This window comes from Schistocerca serialis, chromosome 11 (genome assembly GCF_023864345.2).
Source record: "Schistocerca serialis cubense isolate TAMUIC-IGC-003099 chromosome 11, iqSchSeri2.2, whole genome shotgun sequence".
NCBI lineage: Eukaryota > Metazoa > Arthropoda > Insecta > Orthoptera > Acrididae > Schistocerca > Schistocerca serialis.
Genome location: NC_064648.1, coordinates 97828351 through 97849276, shown reverse-complemented (window position 1 = coordinate 97849276; position 20926 = coordinate 97828351). Strand labels below are relative to the sequence as shown.

Genomic DNA, 20926 nt, shown 5'->3' with positions numbered 1-20926 from the left:
CGGGCAGGTAGGTTAGAAAATTTAAAAAGGGAAATGGATAGGTTAAAGTTAGATATAGTGGGAATTAGTGAAGTTCGGTGGCAGGAGGTTGGTTGGTTTGGGGAAGGAGACCAGACAGCGTAGTCATCGGTCTCATCGGATTAGGGAAGGATGGGGAAGGAAGTCGGCCGTGCCCTTTCAGAGGAACCATCCCGGCATTTGCCTGGAGTGATTTAGGGAAATCACGGTGGCAGGAGGAACAAGACTTCTGGTCAGGTGAATACAGGGTTATAAATACCAAATCAAATAGGGGTAATGCAGGAGTAGGTTTAATAATGAATAAAAAAATAGGACTGCAGGTAAGCTACTACAAACAGCATAGTGAACACATTATTGTGGCCAAGATAGACACGAAGCCCACCCCTACTACAGTAGTACAACTTTATATGCCAACTAGCTCTGCAGATGACGAAGAAATTGAAGAAATGTATGATGAGATAAAAGAAATTATTCAAGTAGTGAAGGGAGATGAAAATTTAATAGTCATGGGTGACTGGAATTCGACAGTAGGAAAAGGGAGAGGAGGAAACATAGTAGGTGAATATGGATTGGGGTTAAGAAATGAAAGAGGAAGCCGTCTGGTAGAATTTTGCACAGAGCAAACTTAATCATAGCTAACACTTGGTTCAAGAATCATAAAAGAAGGTTGTATTCATGGAAGAATCCTGGAGATACTAAAAGTTATCAGATAGATTATATAATGGTAAGACAGAGATTTAGGAACCAGGTTTTAAATTGTAAGACATTTCCAGGGGCAGATGTGGACTCTGACCACAATCTATTGGTTATGAACTGTAGGTTAAAGCTAAAGAAATTGCAAAAAGGTGGGAATTTAAGGAGATGGGACCTGGATAAACTGACTAAACCAGAGGTTGTACAGAGTTTCAGGGAGAGCATAAGGGAACAATTGACAGGAATGGGGGAAAACAAATACAGTAGAAGACGAATGGGTAGCTCTGAGGGATGAAGTAGTGAAGGCAGCAGAGGATCAAGTAGGTAAAAAGACGAGGGCTAGTAGAAATCCTTGGGTAACAGAAGAAATATTGAATTTAATTGATGAAAAGAGAAAATATAAAAATGCAGTAAATGAAGCAGCGAAAAGGAATACAATCGTCTCAAAAATGAAATCGACAGGGAGTGCAAAATGGCTAAGCAGGGATGGCTAGAGGACAAATGTAAGGATGTAGAGGCTTATCTCACTAGGGGTAAGATAGATACTGCCTACAGGAAAATTAAAGAGACCTTTGGAGAAAAGAGAATCACTTGTATGAATATCAAGAGCTCAGAAAGAAACCCAGTTCTAAGCAAAGAAGGGAAAGCAAGAAGGTGGAAGGAGTACATAGGGGTCTATAAATGGGCGATGTACTTGAGGACAATATTATATAAATGGAAGAGGATGTAGATGAAGATGAAATGGGAGATACGATATTGTGTGAAGAGTCTGACACAGCACTGAAAATATGATATTGCAGAAGAGTTTGAAAGTGCGTAGAAAGATATGAAGATAGTAACTGTTCTCGAAAGAACAGATATCATTGATGACTGAGCAGCTTCTTTGGAATAAATGATAAATAACTGGGGACAGCTGAAAACGTTTGCCCCGACCGGGACTTGAACCCGGGATCCCCTGCTTACATGAGAGGAATTTGTCTGTGCAAATGCACAGATGTTGCCCAAACTCTTATGGAAATCATCACCTCAGTGTGCAGAAGTAATGTATGGATGGGCAAATACCTATTAGGTACATTATGTATGTAGATTGTGGACAGTTGAGAATGTGGGTCTCAAGGAAAATGTGCAAGGGATAAGTCCCTGCAGTTGTGCTATTCATCTGTGTCCTCGGTAATTCAGATGGATAGAGCATCTGCCATGTAAGCAGGAGATTCCAGGTTCGAGTCCTGGTCGGGGCTGTCCCCATCGAGGTATATCAACAACACCTGTTGGCAGCTGAGGGGTTTCAATTATCTATCATGCACTGAAAGACCTAAGTCGAAACAAGGCCTTGGGAGTAGACAATGTTCCATTAGTACTACTGATAGCCTTGGAGAGCCAGCACTGACAAAACTTTACCATCTGGTGAGCAAGATGTATGAGACAGGCGAAATACCCTCAGACTTCAAGAAGAATATAATAATTCAAATTCCAAAGAAAGCAGGTGTTGACAGATGTGAAAATTACTGAACTATCAGTTTAATAAGTGATGGCTGCAAAATACTAACACGAATTCTTTACAGGCGATGGCGGAAGCTGACCTTGGAGGAGATCAATTTGGACTGTGTAGAAACGTTGGAACACATGAGGCAATACTGCCCCTACGTATTATGTTAGAAGATAGATCAAGGAAAGGCAAATCTATTTTTCTAGCATTTGTAGACTTAGAGGAAACTTTTGACAATGTTGACTGGAATACTCTCTTTCAAGTTCTGAAGGTGGCAAGCTTAAAAAACAGAGAGCGAAAGGCTATTTTCAATTTGTACAGAAACCAGATGGAGTCGAGGGACATGAAAGGGAAGCAGTGGTTGGGAAGGGAGTGAGACAGGGTTGTAGCCTTTCCCAGATGTTATTCAATCTGTATATTGAGCAAGCAGTAAAGGAAACAAAAGAAAACTTGGAATAGGTATTAAAATCCATGGAGAAGAAATTAAAATTTGAGGTTCGCCAATGACACTGTAATTCTGTCAGAGGCAGCAAAGGATTTGGAAGAGGAGCTGAACAGAATGGGCAGTGTCTTGAAAGGAGGATATAAGATGAACATCAACAAAAGCAAAACGAGGATAATGGAATGTAGTCGAATTAAGTCGGGTGATGCTGAGGGAATTATATTAGGAAATGAGATGCTTAAAGTAGTAAAGGAGTTTTGCTATTTGGGGAGCAAATTAACTGATGATGGTCGAAGTAGAGAGGATATAAAATGTAGACTGGCAATGGCAAGGAAAGCGTTTCTGAAGAAGAGAAATTTGTTAACATCGAGTATAGATTTAAGTGTCAGGAAGTCGTTTCTGAAAGTATTTGTATGGAGTGTAGCCATGTATGGAAGTGAAAGGTGGACAATATATAATTTGGACAAGAATCTTTCGAAATGTGGTGGTACAGAAGAATGCTGAAGATTAAATGGGTAGATCACATAACTAATGAGGGGGTATTGAATAGAATTGGGGAGAAGAGAGGTTTGTGTCACAACTTGACTAGAAGAAGGGATCGGTTAGTAGGACACATTCTGAGGCATCAAGGGATCACCAATTTAGTATTGGAGGGCAGCGTGGAGGGTAAGAATCGTAGAGGGAGACCAAGAGATGAATACACTAAACAGATTAAGAAGGATGTAGGTTGCAGTAGTTACTTGGAGATGAAGAAGTTTGCACAGGATAGAGTAGCATGGAGAGCTGCATCAAACCAGTCTCAGGACTGAAGACCACAACAACAAAAACAATAAAATATTGACTGAGTTCAAAATCTATGATATATTACACAGATGAGTACTGTAATAGATATTTTCTGTAGAAATTGATACATATATGCCATGAGACGAAATGCACAGATCTTTTTTGTGCTGTAAAAATTAGGAAAAGTATATTTGTTTATCTGTGTGTAACACCTTATTAGTCCATTCTTTTCATTGCTTTTAACTCTGTTTATTAATGTTTCATATGTGAACACTTTTTAATTTCACCTGACATAAATCTCATATAATTGGCTGTAAAATGACTAAGGAGAACATATCTCATGTGATTTGAAGGAGGTATTGAACAGCATATTTAGTACACAAAACAATGTCTCAAAATCTGATGTGAATGATAGACAGGAAGTTACGTATCCGTAGGATCTTCTGGCGAGAACTCTAGGGAGGAAGCCGATGTCGGTGGGTCCACTCCACATATTGCTGTATGACTGTAACCTGATGGACCAGTCAACTTGCAAGAGATTGTGGGTGCTGGGTAACTTAATAGAGCATCTGTTGACTGGATCTGTCTCTGACTGATATTTGTGAATTGTTAGACAAGATTGCTGAAGACAAGAGTTATTCAGCATAAATGCATGTAGGGGAACTGACTTTCCAATACATTATGTAACTCTAAATCAGTGCGCATTTTTTTTGTCATTTGTAAATGAATCTTCTAGGCTTTTATGTACATAGGATAGTTTGTATGGACAATTAGCAAATAGTGTGGAAGACATTTACTAGTGTAGACAACATAATAAGATGTATACATGTCTGCTTTCATACACTGATTTTGGTCCTCTAGCTACTGGACTTTGTTATCATTCAAAGCTAATTATGTCTCTGTTTACCTGTATTTATCCTGGATATTGCAATATTGTATCTGATTGGAACTTGAGTTGTAGACAGATTCATGCTTAACTCTGTTTTGGGTACCCCTAGTCATCATGACTATGTGTATGTGTACTGAAGGAGAAGATACAACCATTGATTGAGGCTAGACGCTTCTTACATTTACTATTTGGTTATAATTGAACTTATTGAGATGATTATGAGCTTTATTCATTTTGTTGTGTCAAAACATTTTTTGCTGGTTTGTACCCGGTGTGGTTTGGATTCGTGGGTTGATCCCTACATCATAAACTTAGGCCCTAATATTTTTCCATTATTTTGTTCTTTCATGAGTCAATATATTCTTGAATATAAATGATATGTCAAATTGTAATGTGCCGGGACATGTCCTCGTATTAGTGCCTCTTACTAGTTCACGTCACAACCGGATGTACCGGTATTGAAACATTTCCTCACCAAGCAGATAGTGCGCAGTGTTCTCGACCTACCTTGCTTTGCTTATTCAACATTGTCTGCAAGGTAGCTGCGTCCGTATCACCTAAATCACACTGAAATTAAGAAGCCAGGATTCTAGATTACGTTTTCCAAAATAAAAAGTCAAGGCCGTATGCACTGTTGAACATTTGCCAACCATAGTGCGATTTATTTGTTATCACTCGCACACACAATATTCATGTGACCAGGCCTCTTACACTTAATTGTCACATTAGGTAGGTCAAAAACTTCCAATCTTTAATAAAGTTCACAATTACAATTACCAACTTAGAACTGCACAAACTCGGACCTTATATATACGAGCGCTTGAATATTTGACTATTTCTGTTAATATATTATAGTTTATAATTTCCCAGGGTTAAAATGATCCTTTCTAACTGGTTTTGAAGTTAACTATTGGGTTTTATTATTTTAATAACATGAGTGAGCTGTATCAATTTAAATACGCGGAACTAACTTATGCATCCGCAGTGGGAATTCCCGACTTATAACCACGGCAGCCCTTTTGAACAAAAATTTTTGCATATTCAAATTTACTTAATTCTTAATTAATGCACTTACAAAGTTGAGACTGGAGTTATTTTACGTAGGAAAATAAAGGTAGCAAAAGTATCGAAACAGATCTCGGAAGTATTTGGTAGTTTGGTCACAATTGGCACTGAAAGTCATTCAGGCTACAGATTTTAAGTCTTAATATCTATTTAACTAATAGACTTTATGTTATTTTAAACCCTTTGTTGGAATTAGTAAAATTTAGGCTTCCTTTTGGATGCAGTCTTATATCTGAATTTGATCTATTAGCTCCCTTGAATTTTACTTAATATGTATTGCACAATATACGTCATTGTCCGTAACTGTTAATAGTATGTATTTCCAATAAAACTGATTAGCTCATTACTTTCAGAATAGACATTAGAATGTAGTGAAATAATAGATTTTACTAATGGAATTTTATTTAAACTATTTCTGAATTCTGTACTATGACGCTGAAGGCCACAGAATCTGTAGTTGGAATCTGAGTAGTGAAAATGAAAAAAAATAAAAGTTCATTGCTTAACTAAGTTACTGAAGGAGTGTAAAACCAAAACAGGATAGCAGTGGGCAACCTTGCTTCGTTACAAAATGAAATAGCATCTCAAACAGTGGTGTTTTGCACCAGTGCACATGCACAGCACGCAGTGTTTCTGCTGCAATCCACTAGACAGCGGTAGTAGCAAAGATGGCGACTAGTGAACAGAAAGCATTTTGTGTTTTACAGTTTGCAAAGACCGAATCTGTAGTTACTGTGCAACGTGCGTTCCAGTTGAAGTTCGGTTGTGATCCTCCAAATGATAACAACATTCGTAGATGGCACCATCAATTTGAAAATACCGGTTGCCTTTGTAAAGGGAAGAACACAGGACGACCAAGAGTTAGTAAAGAGACTGTTGAGCAAGTGAGAGAGTCATTCACTCACTGGCGTACAACTACGTCCTTACCGTTTACAGTTATTACAGGCTCTAAAGCCGGAAGATCATGGATTATGTGCCAACTTCGCAAACGGAATGTTGTTTCGTGACGATGAAGATTTTCTGGATCATGTCTTCAGTGATGAATTGACCTTTCACCTTACTGGACATGTTAACACTCACAATGTGCGCATCTGGGGCTCAGAAAATCCTCACGAGGTGGTACAAATGCAACGAGATTCCCCTAAGGTGACTGTTTTTTGTGCCGTATCCCGGCGGAAAGTTTATGGGTCTTTCTTTTTGGGTGAACCTACTGTAACTGGCACTTCTTACCTTGATACACTAGAGCTATGGCTCTTCCCTCAGTTGGAAGAAGATGAGCCAGAGAACTTCATTTTCCAGCAAGATGGTGCACCACCTCACTGGCATAGCGAAGTACGCGATTGGTCAAACTTCACTGTCCTCGAGATAGGCCGCAAGGGGCCCAATCACAGTGCTTGCTTTACACGGCCTCCACGTTCACCCGACCTAGCGCCATGCGTTTTTTTACTCTGGGGTTTCATCGAGGATCGTGTGTACATGCCTCCGCTACCAGCAGACCTCCCTGAATTAAGAAACCACATTGAAGCAGTTGTTGCTACTTGTCAACGTTTGGGAAGAACTCGGCTATAGACTTGATGTGTGCTGTGTGACAAATGGTGCTCACATTGAACATTTATAAGGTTCTTGGTAAAACTGTTTGAGTTGCCCTTTCATTTGACATATAATTATAACTGTAAGTTTAATATAATAAATATTATAAAGCGTTAAAACCTCAATATTCATTTATAAACAACCTGTAGTATGATTTTGCATTAAGTGAAGGCGCATAAGTTAAAATTGTGAATACTGAAAGCAAGCTGCCAATCTTTGCGCCCATTTGAAATCTTATCGAGACCTGTGCAGATTTTTTCAGTAAGTAAGTCACTGTAGGTTTGTACGAACTGACTGAATGCAATTGTTCCATTCACTGAGATTGGAGTCATAGAATAGTATGATTTTGTATTAAGTGAAGTGCGCAAGTTAAAATTGTGAATACTGAAAGCAAGCTGCCAATCTTTGTGCCCATTTGAAATCTTATCGAGACCTGTGCAGATTTTTTCAGTAATTCACTGTACATAAATGTGTCATTTGTCTGTCAGATTATTAACGCTTTGCACTCCGTAAGGCAGACACAGGGCGGCTCTGCGCGCTCTTATTTAAATCGCTGGCGGCTGTGCACCGCAGAGATTTGCGCGGATCTCTTTGTGGAAACAATGTGGCCGCTGGCCAACAATTGGTGTATACATTAAAGCAAAATGTGTGCTTTCATTTATATATTTACGTAAGCTTTTACAGTACAAAACTTTCCATTGTGTGGTATTTTTTTAAACACTCTTCAGGCTGGAGGGCTGGGTTTCGTGAGCATGTTTCGCAGTAATACACAGTTTCACGCCTGCCCCTTTCTTTTTTCTGTCTGAGCACACTGCACAATCCTTATGCTTGTTCAAGAAGCTTGTTGATTATGTGCAGCTTTCCATTCAAGCGTTCCTCGTCATAAGAAGTTGAATGACGTCCTCCTCCTCCTTCCTTCGGCAACTAATCCTCTTATAACACTTTTACGGAATGCTTTGTGAGACGTTATTGTCAAGCTGTTTTTCTCACAGTGGTTCTTGTATAGTAAATAGCTGTTAACAAGTCCTACCTCCAACAGACAGAAGTATAGTTTTCGCCACCACTTGAGATTTTTGATTAGAAAAGCGTAACCGGAAATAAAATGGTCAGATCGATCAACTCCAGCCATCTTTGAAGTATAATCAATAATCACATTTGGTCTCTTTATTTCTTCCCTTTCTTTTCTGTTTCTCCTTTCTATAAGTGACACTGAGTTATTGGCTTTGGTGAAAGCACGAGAACTGTTCGTTTATCTTGCCGTGCCAGAACCATCATTTTGTTGTTGCGGAGGCATTTTATTTCGTGCTTCCTTAGACGCAGAGCTCCTTTCTCGATTGCAGTTGGAAGATTTTTGCGATTGGCCTGAATCATTCCTGTGAGATGCGTGTTCTGTTTCAACAGCTCATCAGCTAATGCAACACTTGTATAAAAACGGTTAGTGTACAAATGATACCCTGATTGTCCTGTAACTTTTCTGACATTAGCTAGCAGCTGAAGAACTATTCTCACAGAAAAATTCAAGTGTGGACAAATCAATGACTCAGTTGTTACAGCGCCAAAATAGGGTATCAAGCTGCAGATATAACCATTTGATGAATCCGAAATTCCATAAACTCTGAGTCCCCATTTTTTTGGTTTTTGATGATTGTTCATTTTCAATAATACACGACCCTCGAACGATACCATAGATTCGTCAGCAGCTAAATAGTCATACGGTCGATAAATTTCGAGAAACGTGCCAGACAAGTAATTCAGTACATTTGTCACTTTACTCAGATGTGACTGAACCTGACTGTTGACATGCGTAGCACTCGTCAGATTAGAAACGTGAAGTGCCCAGAAAATTTGCATAAATTGTCGGTGAGCAAAACAGTCTGGAAAGAAGTTGGATGATTGTAACCATTCTCTTGAAAAAAAGTCCTGCAAGTTCTTACACTTTTGTAATGCCATTTTCAATAGCACACCATAGAAGCGTTTCATTTCTTCCGTGGTAACATTTCTCCAGTACCACCATGCGGAATGTTGTGGAAGTGGTGTCACTTTACGTATTTTTGATGTAGCATACCTATTCGTTTCATCTGCTATTTGTTGAAACAGGTTATGTGTAAAAATTAATTGAAAGAATCCGACAGGCGATGATGGAACAGAACTACTTTCTGTTATAAAACCACGCTTTGATTCGTCAAAAGGAAAATCTGTGAAGTCGGTGTCAGTGTCGCTCCACATTCGCCACGAATCCTCTGCTGAATCACTAGAAACGTGCACATTGTCACTGTTTTCTTCGTCATTGTCACTCGAATTGTTTTGAAATGAATCACTATCATAATCAAAATCATTTTCACTCTCGTTTTCACTTAGAGATTGCTCTAAAAGATCTAAAAATCTCTTCCTCAGAAAGGACTGTACGTGAAGAAATCGCCATTTCAAGTGCGTGGACTTGAGCGTAACAATTACAATCTTTGACTTAACACAGCTGCTACTGTTCGACACCGAGTTAACACTAGTTCTCCTAGATGGCAGCACACTGCAGCAATAATGCCTAGTAGACTCAAAATACGTCTGAGAGCTTCGAAAAGTCGTGTCGAATGAGGCTCGACTTCGGAGCGGAAAACAAATTTCGCGATGTCGAGTGGCACTCGACATTGGAATGGAAAGGGTTAATACCCGTATACAAGACAAGCAGCGAGGGTCCTAACATAGTTCTATTGGGCTTGCCTGAAATTACTACTACATCTGTCTAGAGCCTAATTATCATTTCTATAAAGTTACCAAAGTCTAGATTATTTACATAATGCAGAAATTTACAACTGTCGGTTATGTGTTACCTGTCTGGGAATATGTACGTATGCAACTGTTCCCGGAGCAAGTCCATCAGGGCCACCGAACTGCCTATTTTCAGGCACCTCTGTAGTCGTGGTATTTCCATTTGCAGCTCGATGTATTCCGTCGCCACGTTCATCTGCCCGATTTTGCTCGTCATCTTCGACATCCTGGGTAACAAATAAAATGCTTTGCTACTGCACTCACCATTCTCGTGCTATTTGTGGGAAACAGATCACAGAGCAGAGGTATTAATGTTGAAATTAGTCACTGAGAAATAGATGGAAATGAATTTAATAAAATATATAATATACACTGATGAGGTAAGACATTATGACCACCTCCATTAAAAATTGTCCGTCCACCTCTGGAATGCATGTACAGCTGCCATTCTGCACAACACAGACTCAAAAAATGTGGCCCCAAATTAATGCGCACACTCCTGTAAATTACAGAGCAGAGCTGGAGACTGACAGCATCCCAGATGTGTTCTCTCGGTTTCAGATGACCACCTCTACATCTATACTCTGCAACCCACTATGAGGTGGGTGGCAGAGGGTATGTACCATTGCACCAGTTATTTGGGTTTCTTCCTGTTCCATTCATGTATGGAGTGCATGAAGAGTGATTGTTTGAATGCCCCTGTGCATGCAGCAATTATTCCAATCTTATCCTCGCGATCCCTATGTGAGAGATACCTAGGGGGTTGTCGTATATTGCTGTACTCATCATTTAAAGCCGGTTCTCGAAACTTTGTTAACGGACTTTCTCGGGATAGTTTATGTCTATCTCCAAGACCCTCCCAGTTCAGTTCCTTCAGCAGCTCTGCGATACTCTCTGGTGGGTCAATAAAACCTGCTGACTGATCGTGCTGCCCTTCTATGTATAAATCAATATCCCCTATTAGTCATATCTAGTAAGGGTCCCAGACACTTCAGCATTCTAGCACCAGCCACATGAGTGATTTGTAAGCAATCTCCTTTGTAGACTGATTGCACTTCCCCAGTACTCCACCATACAAAGTGTTACATCTAGGTATTTGTGTGAGTTGGCCGATTCCAACAGTTACTCATTGATATTATAGTCATAGGATACTCCATTTTTTTCATTTTGTGAAGTGCACTATTTATGAACACTTAAAGCGAGTTGCCAATCTCTGCACCATACTGAAATCTCATCGAGATCTGACTGAATATTTATGCAACTTCTTTCAGCCAGTAGTTCATTATAGATAGCTGCATCATCTGCAAAAAGCCTGAATTTACTCTTAATATTGACTGCATTCCCTGGGGCACACCTGAAGTTACTTCTACATCTGACAATGCTTCTCCATCCAAAATAACATGTGTCCTCCCTACCACAAAGTCCTCCATGCAGTCACAAATTTCACTCCATACCCCATATGGCCAAACTTTTGACAATAAGTGTAGATGAGATAGTGAGTCAAAAGCTTTTTGGAAATCAGAAAATACTGCATCTACCTGGTTGCCTCGATCCACATCTTTCAGTATATCACGTGAGAAAAGTGCGAGTTGGGTTTCACTCGAACAATGTTTCCAAAATCCAGGCTGGTTGGCAATAAGGACTGTTCAAGATACCCCATTATGTCTGAGCTCAGTATATGTTCTACAGTTCTACAACAAATCGATAACAAGGATGTTGTTGTTGTTGTGGTCTTCAGTCCACAGACTGGTTTGATGCAGCTCTCCATGCTACTCTATCCTGTGCAAGCTTCTTCATCTCCCCATACTTACTGCACCCTTCTGAATCTTCTTAGTGTATTCATCTCTTGGTCTCCCTCTACGATTTTTACCCTCCACGCTGCCCTCCAGTACTAAATTGGTGATCCCTTGATGCCTCAGAACATGTCCTACCAACTGATCCCTTCTTCTTGTCAAGTTGTGCCACAAACTTCTCTTCTTCCCAATTCTATTCAATACCTCCTCATTAGTTATGTGGTGCACCCATCTAATCTTCAGCATTCTTCTGTAGCACCACATTTCGAAAGCTTCTATTCTCTTCTTGTCTAAACTATTTCCATATATGGCTACACTCCATACAAATACTTTCAGAAACGACTTCCTGACATTTAAATCTATACTCGATGTTAACAAATTTCTTTTCTTCAGAAACACTTTCCTTGCCATTGCCAGTCTACATTTTATATCCTCTCTACTTCGACCATCATCAGTTATTTTGCTCCACAAATAGCAAAACTCCTTTACTACTTTAAGTGTCTCATTTCCTAATCTAATTCCCTCAGCATCACCCGACTTAATTCGACTACATTCCATTATCTTCGTTTTGCTTTTGTTGATGTTCATCTTATATCCTCCTTTCAAGACACTGTCCATTCCGTTCAACTGCTCTTCCAAGTCCTTTGCTGTTCCTGACAGAATTACAATGTCATCGGCGAACCTCAAAGTTTTTATTTCTTCTCCATCGATTTTAATTCCTACTCCAAAATTTTCTTTAGTTTCCTTTATTGCTTGCTCAATATACGGATTGAATAACATCGGGGAGAGGCTACAACCCTGTCTCACTCCCTTCCCAACCACTGCTTCACTTTCCTGCTCCTCCACTCTTATAACTGCCATCTGATTTATGTACAAACTGTAAATAGCCTTCCACTCCCTGTATTTTCCTCCTGCCACCTTCTGAACAACATTGTCAAAAGTTCTCTCTCAAGTCCACAAACACTAGAAACGTAGGTTTAGGTTTCCTTAATCCACCTTCTAAGATAATTCGTAGGGTCAGTATTGCCTCACGTGTTCCAATATTTCTACGGAATCCAAACTGATCTTCCCCGAGGTCAGCTTCTACCAGTTATTCGTCTGTAAAGAATTTGCGTTAGTACTTTGCAGCTGTGACTTATTAAACTGATAGTTCAGTAATTTTCACATCTGTCAACACCTGCTTTCTTTGGGATTGGAATTATTATATTCTTCTTGAAGTCTGAGGGTATTTCACCTGTCTCATACATCTTGCTCACCAGATGGTAGAGTTTTGTCAGGACTGGCTCTCCCAAGGCTGTCAGTAGTTCTAATGGAATGTTGTGTACACCGGGGGCCTTGTTTCGACATGTCAAGGATATGAGACAGTATTTTTGTAGATCACGTCTACTACCCCTCTTGTAGACAGCTGTGGTCTGTGCCTTTTCCCAAGAACTGGGTACCGTTTTTTGTTCGATGGGTCTACACTTATAGCAAGAAGAGGGGCTAACTCAGTCACTAATTCAGTATAGAATCTTACAGCGATTCTATCTGGGCCTGGAGCTTTGTTCAATTTTGACGAGTTCAGCTGTTTCTCAACACCACTGACTCTAATACTTAATCCTCTTCAGATTGTTAAAGAAGCACCTGGCCAGTTGTTTTAGAACTGACTGTGACATCTGGGAGGCTGTTGTTAAGATACTCCTAGACACATAAGCTGATTTCATTAATGCCAGTTTGACAGACTGACTTACCAGGGAACAAATTCTTACAAACTTATTCTGACTACCTGGAAATGTAACTGCACCTGCATACATACTCTGCAAGCCAGCATAGTGCACGGTGCACGGTGGAGAGTCCTCTGTATCATTGCCAGTTGCTCCCTTTCCTGTTCCTGAGTGTGTGTGTGTTGTCCTCGTTGTTTCATCACGGTCCTCATCATTCGTGACAGTGGCTAGGTTGAACTGTGAAAAAAATTGGACTGCGAAAAAACTGGGTCTTTGTACGGCTGCCGATGACCGTGCAGTTGAGCGCCCCACAAACCAAATGTCATCATTGTTATGATGATGACGACGTAAACTGAGTTAGTGTAGGAAGTGAAATGGCAGTAGTTAGAAAGATAGCTGTGTAAAAGAAGAAGATTCTCCCTTTCCTGTTCACCTGCAAATGAGGCAAGAGAAAAACGATACTCTATAAACTTCTGTATGAGCCCCGACATCCTTTATTCTGTCTCTGTTGTCATTAAGAGAGAGGGATTTTGGTGGCTGTATGATTTTTCTGCAGTCTGTCACAAATGCCCATTCTCTAAACTTTCTCAACAGTATCTTGTAACAAGAATGTATTCTTCCCTCCAGGAATGTGCACTCTAGTTCACGGAACATTTCCGTTAAAACTTGCGTACTGAGCGAACCTACAGGTAAGTAGAATGAGATTTTCACTACGCAGCAGCGTGTGTGCTGATATGAAACTTCCTGGCAGATTAAAACTGTGTGGCGGGCCGAGACTCGAACTCGGGACCTTTGCCTCTCACGGGCAAGTGCTCTACCGACTGAACTACCCGAGCACGACTCACGCCCTGTCCTCACAGCTTTACTTCTACCAGTACCTCGTCTCCTACCTCCCAAACTTTACAGAAGCTCTCCTGCGAACCTTGCAGAACTAGCACTCTTGAAAGAAAACATATTGCGTAGACATGTCTTAGCAACAGCCTGGGGGACATTTCCAGAATGAGATTTTCACTCTGCAGCGGAATGTATGCTTATATGAAACTTCCTGGCAGATTAAAACTGTGTGGCGGGCCGAGACTCGAACTAGGGACCTTTGCCTTTTGCGGGCAAGTGCTCTACCACTGAGCTACCCAAGCACGACTCACCCCCCGTCCTCACAGCTTTATTTCTGCCAGTACCTTGTCTCCTACCTTGTGAGGATGGGGCATGAGTCGTGCTTGGGTAGCTCAGTGGTAGAGCACTTGCCCATGAAAGGCAAAGGTCCCGAGTTCGAGTCTCGGTCCGGCACACAGTTATAATCTGCCAGGAAGTTTCATATCAGCGCACACTCCGCTGCAGAGTGAAAATCTCATTCTGGAAACATCCCTCAGGCTGTGGCTAAGCCATGTCTCCGCTAAATCCTTTCTTTCGGGAGTGCTAGTTCTGCAAGGTTCGCAGGAGAGCTTCTGTAAAGTTTGGAAGGTAGGAGACGACTTCTTCCAATAGACCAAAGTCATCCATTCGCCTTCCTTATAACCAAAATTACTCTCATTCCATTTTGTATTGCTTCGCAGCATTATGCCTAGATATTTAACAGACATGGCTGTGTCAAGCAGCAACCCATTAATAATACAGCTGCACACCGCCGTAAAGTTTTTTTAATTCCTCTTCATTAACATCATTTTTTCCCCACATTTAAAACAAGCTGCCATTTATCACATGAAATAGAAATTCTGTCTTAAATTTTCCTCTATGCTACTAGTCACTCAGAGGTGACACATATCTGCACACTACAGCACCATCAGCAAACGGCAGCAAATAGCTGTTCACCCTGTCTGACAGATCATTCACAGATAAAGAGAAGAAGAACGGTCCTGTCACACTTCCTGGGATACCCACGATGAACCCTCTACTTCTGATGAACGTTCCCTGTCGAGGACAACGTACCGGTTTCTATTACTTTGAAAGTCGTCAAACCACTCACGCATCTGAGAACCTATTCTGCACGCTCAGGCCTCCGTTAACAGCTGCAGTGTGGCATCGTATTATGAGCTTTCCGAGGACTACAGAATCCACCTATCATGGTTACTGTATTTACTCGAATCTAATCCGCACTCGAATCTAAGCCGCACCTGAAAAATGAGACTCGAAATAATGGAAAAAAAAATTTCCCGAATCTAAGCCGCACGTGAAATCTGAGACTCGAAATTCAAGGGGAGAGAAAAGTTTTAGGCCGCACCTCCAAATCAAAACAAAGTTGGTCCATTGTAATACGAGACACAATTTAGGTCGAATGAATGACGATACAGCTACAGTAGTTTGGTTCGAGTCGTAAGGTTAGCAGTTAAGCTTTACCAGGTAGCCATCACTACGCGCCAGGTGTTCTGTCCGTATTTATACGGGTACCCTTCCTTTTTCACGTGCTTCGTCTGGTTTGAATCGATTGCTTATTTTGCTTTGATCTGATAAGTGCCGTTTTCTTTGTTATAGGTGTTTACGTCACTCTCAGCTGAAAATGCGTTACTATACTGTGTCATGCATTGTTTGTCGCATTCTGATAGTGTGTGTTTACGGCCTGTCGCCGCTCGCGGCATGGCTTGCTTTTGTGCGCGCTACCGCCGCTTACAATTTAAAAAAAAAAAAAAAAAAGAGAGGAATCATCTCATTGGCAAAACAATGGCAAGAGACTGCTATTTGTTGTTACTTACACTGCTGCTTTCTTTGACAATGATCAACAAGAACCAAATAATAGACTGCGTATGATAGAACATGTTCTGAATGAGAGTTAGGCGAAAATTTTTCTCTGTTTGAAAATCTTTGTGGCCGCTTCTTTAGTACATCAAATTAGAGTAATCTTAGATTTAAAAATCTAGTCAGTTGCCGTGCTTCATTTCTGACTGTATCACTATTAGGCATAAGTGTAATACGAATATAAACATGACACGATATGTATATTCTTCCGCGTTTGCTGTTGTCTCACTCTAGTTTCGTAGTTCATAAGGCAGACAGGATTTAAATGATATAGCAGCAAACACGAAAGAATACATGGCAAAATGTTTATATTCATATTCTTCCTATGGTGAAGAGAATACTGCATGTGATTCACATTTCATCAGGTTCCTATTAGCAACCATCTCTTTTCACAGGCAGGAAAAAATTCAGAAATTAGAGTTGGCCATATTGACAAACATCCCAAACAGTCATGCCAGTTGGATTTTCGTAGTACATTGAAATTCTGCTACATTCGAAGATGAACCATACGGAATTTGTATTTACTTCATTGGATAATGTATGAAAATGCAGTGGTCGAAACTCGGGGCAGAGAAAAAAAGCTCGTCTATCACCTTTTTTTTTTTTTTTAAATTTGTTTACTGGCGCAGAGGTTTTGGCGCCAGTATTTATCTTTGTGCCTGCAAAGCATGCCCGTGTAGCGCTACATATATTCAGCGGCAGAAGTTAGTTGTGGCGGCACCTACCAACATTTTTCAGAACTTCCGCTTGCTTTGCACTCGATTCTAAGCTGCAGGCGGTTTTTTGGATTACAAAAGCCGGAAAAAAAGTGCGGCTTAGATTCGAGTTAATACGGTATACCACTGTTCACAGGGTGTGGTGTGAGGAAAGGGCAAGTTGAGTTTCACATCTACATCTACATCTACATGACTACTCTGCAATTCACATTTAAGTGCTTGGCAGAGGGTTCGTCGAACCACAATCATACTATCTCTCTACTATTCCACTCCCGAACAGCGCGCGGGAAAAATGAACACCTAAACCTTTCTGTTTGAGCTCTGATTTCTCTTATTTTATTTTGATGATCATTCCTACGTACGTAGGTTGGGCTCAACAAAATATTTTCGCATTCAGAAGAGAAAGTTGGTGACTGAAATTTCGTAAATAGATCTCGCCGCGACGAAAAACGTCTTTGCTGTAATGACTTCCATCCCAATTCGCGTATCATATCTGCCACACTCTCTCCCCTACTACGTGATAATACAAAACGAGCTGCCATTTTTTGCACCCTTTCGATGTCCTCCGTCAATCCCACCTGGTAAGGATTCCACACCACGCAGCAATATTCTAACACAGGACGAACGAGTGTAGTGTAAGCTGTCTCTTTAGTGGACTTGTTGCATCTTCTAAGTGTCCTGCCAATGACATTTAGAAACGCAACCTTTGGCTCGCCTTCCCCACAATATTATCTATGTGGTCTTTCCAACTGAAGTTGTTCGTAATTTTAACACCCAGGTACTTAGTTGAATTGACAGCCTTGAGAGTTGTACTATTTATCGAGTAATTGAATTCCGACGGATTTCTTTTGGAACTCGTGTGGATCACCTCACACTTTTTGTTATTTAGCGTCAACTGCCACCAGCCACACCATACAGCAATCTTTTCTAAATCGCTTTGCAACTGATACTGGTCTTCGGATGACCTTACTAGACGGTAAATTATAGCATCATCTGCAAACAACCTAAAAGAACTGCTCAGATTGTCACCCAGGTCATTTATGTAGATCAGGAACAGCAGAGGTCCCAGGACGCTTCCCTGGGGAACACCTGATATCACTTCAGTTTTACTCGATGATTTGCCATCTATTACTACGAACTGCGACCTTCCTGACAGGAAATCACTAGTCCAGTCACACAACTGAGACGATACCCCATAGGCCCGCAGCTTGATTAGAAGTCGCTTGTGAGAAACGGTGTCAAAAGCTTTCCGGAAATCTAGAAATATGGAATCAACTTGAGATCCCCTGTCGATAGCGGCCATTACTTCGTGCGAAAAAAGAGCTAGCTGCGTTGCACAAGAACGATGTTTTCTGAAACCGTGCTGATTACGTATCAATAGATCGTTCCCTTCGAAGTGATTCATAATGTTTGAATACAGTATATGCTCCAAAACCCTACTGCAAACCGACGTCAATGATATAGGTCTGTAGTTAGATGGATTACTCCTACTACCCTTCTGAAACACTGGTGCAACCTGCGCAATTTTCCAGCCTGTAGATACAGATCTATCGGTGAGCGAGCGGTTGTATATGAGTGCTAAGTAGGGAGCTATTGTATCAGCGTAATCTGAAACGAACCTAATCGGTATACAATCTGGACCTGAAGACTTGCCCGTATCAAGCGATTTGAGTTGCTTCGCAATCCCTAGGGTATCTACTTCTAAGAAACTCATGCTAGCAGCTGTTCGTGTTTCAAATTCTGGAATATTCCATTCATCTTCCCTGGTGAAGGAATTTCGGAAAACTGCGTTCAATAACTCCGCTTTAGCGGCACAGTCGTCGGTAACAGTACCATCGGCACTGCGCAGCGAAGGTATTGACTGCGTCTTGCTGCTTGTGTACTTTACATACAACCAGAATTTCTTCGGATTTTCTACCAAATTTCGAGACAATGTTTTGTTGTGGAACCTATTAAAGGTATCTCGCATTGAAGTCCGTGCCAAATTTCGCGCATCTGTAAATTTTAGCCAATCTTCGGGATTTTGCGTTCTTCTGAACTTTGCATGCTTTTTCCGTTGCCTCTGCAACAGAGTTCAGACCTGTTTTGTGTACCACGGGGGATCAGTTCCATCTCTTACCAATTTATGAGGTATGAATCTCTCAATTGCTGTTGCTACTATATCTTTGAATTTGAGCCACATCTCGTCTACATTTGCATAGTCAGTTCGGAAGGAATGGAGATTGTCTCTTAGGAAGGCTTCTAGTGACACTTTATCCACTTTTTTAAATAAAATTATTTTGCGTTTGTTTCTGGTGGATTTGGAAGAAACTGTATTGAGCCTAGCTACAACGACCTTGTGATCACTAATCCCTGTATCAGTCATGATGCTCTCTATCAGCTCAGGATTGTTTGTGGCTAAGAGGTCAAGTGTGTTTTCGCAACCATTTAAAATTCGCGTGGGTTTGTGGACTAATTGCTCGAAATAATTTTCGGAGAAAGCATTTAGGACAATCTCGGAAGATGTTTTTTGCCTACCACCAGTTCTGAACAAGTATTTTTGCCAACAAATCGAGGGAAGGTTGAAGTCCCCACCAACTATAACCGTATGAGTGGGGTATTTATTTGTTACGAGACTCAAATTTTCTCTGAACTGTTCAGCAACTATATCATCGGAGTCTGGGGGTCAGTAGAAGGAGCCAATTATTAACTCAGTTCGGCTGTTAAGTATAACCTCCACCCATACCAATTCGCACGGAGTATCTACTTCGACTTCACTACAAGATAAACCACTACTGACAGACACAAACACTCCACCACCAATTCTGCCTGATCTATGTTTCCTGAACACCGTCTGAGACTTCGTAAAAATTTCTGCAGAACTTATTTCAGGCTTTAGCCAGCTTTCTGTACCTATAACGATTTCAGCTTCTGTGCTTTCTATTAGTGCTTGAAGCTCATGGACTTTCCCAGCACAACTACAACAATTTACAACTACAATTCCAGCTGTTCCTTGATCCAAGCACGTCCTGTATTTGCCATGCACCCTTTGAGATTGCAGCCCACCCCGTACTTTCTCGAGGCCTTCTAACCTACCTGCAGCCAACACGGTCGCAAAACCGTCTGAGCCTCTGATTCAGACCCTCTACCCGGCTCTGCACCAAAAGTCCGCAGTCGGTTATGTCAACAATGCTGCAGATGGTGAGTGATGCTTTCTAAATCTGTGTTGATTTGTGGGTGTGTCACCTTAAAGGAAATTTACTATATTCAAACTTAGAGAACAGTCAAGAATTCTGCACCAATGTGTGTCAGTGCCTTAGTAACTTTATTTCTCTCTTCACTTTTCTGAATAAACCCTTTTTCATAGCAGAATTCTACTCTTACTTTTTGAACCAGCACTAACGGCAGACTGTATGAGCCAACCAAGCTACGTATGTGTGGTAGAACAATGGTGCATTTCAAATATAACAACGGGACATTACAGATTAATTCTTTTCTATTTACTACATACTTATGGTCTTTGTAGTATATTCTCAATGTAGTTTGATCTGCATTCTGTGCAAACAGTAAAGGAAACCGAGGACAATTTCGAGGGAAATAAAAATTTCTAAGTTTGTCGATGTCATTATAATTCTGTCACAGACGTCTACGGACTCTGACAAGCAACTGAATGGAGTAGACAGTGTCTGAAAAACAATAGTAGTAAAATTTAGTTGAATTAAATCGTGTAACTTCGAGGAATGAGATTAGGAAATGAGACACAAAGCAATAAATGAGTTTTGGTATGTGAGCAGCAGAATAAACAATAATGGTCAAATTAGAGTGGATATACAAGATGCTATCCAAAATTTTCAGGACTGGTGCTGCCATCTGTTGAAAACCTTACCTTTGGACTAATGGCCACCACCATCCTCGAAGTAGTTCCCATCCACACATACACGCCGGTCCCAGCACTTCTGCCACTGGTCACACGTTTTCTGGAAGTCCTGTTCTTTGAGGGTGTTTATCACCGCCAGCGATGCTTCTCTAATCCTCCCTGGAGTGTCGAACCGACAGCCTTTCAACTCGAGTTTCAGTTTTGGGAGTAGTGCGAAGTTGCAAGGTGTCAAATCTGGTGAGTACGGTGGGTGGGGTACAACTGCCTTGTCACATTTTACCAAAAAGATCCCGGTGAGCAAGGACGTGTGACATGGCGCGTTGTCGTGATGCAGCAGCCAGTTCCCTCGATGTCAAAGTTCGGGCCGTCACCGCCACACGTTTTCACGGAGCCATCGCA

At 41.0% G+C, this 20926-nt stretch overlaps 1 protein-coding gene across 1 annotated transcript in view; it reads right to left on the bottom strand.

Moving 5' to 3' along the window:
• Nucleotides 1–20926, bottom strand: part of LOC126427068 (uncharacterized) — a 51373-nt gene that overhangs the window by 13196 nt on the left and 17251 nt on the right. The window contains exon 2 of the mRNA XM_050089245.1: nt 9792–9956. Within this exon, the coding sequence (XP_049945202.1) occupies nt 9792–9956 (165 nt within the window). The remainder of the gene's footprint in view (nt 1–9791; nt 9957–20926) is intronic.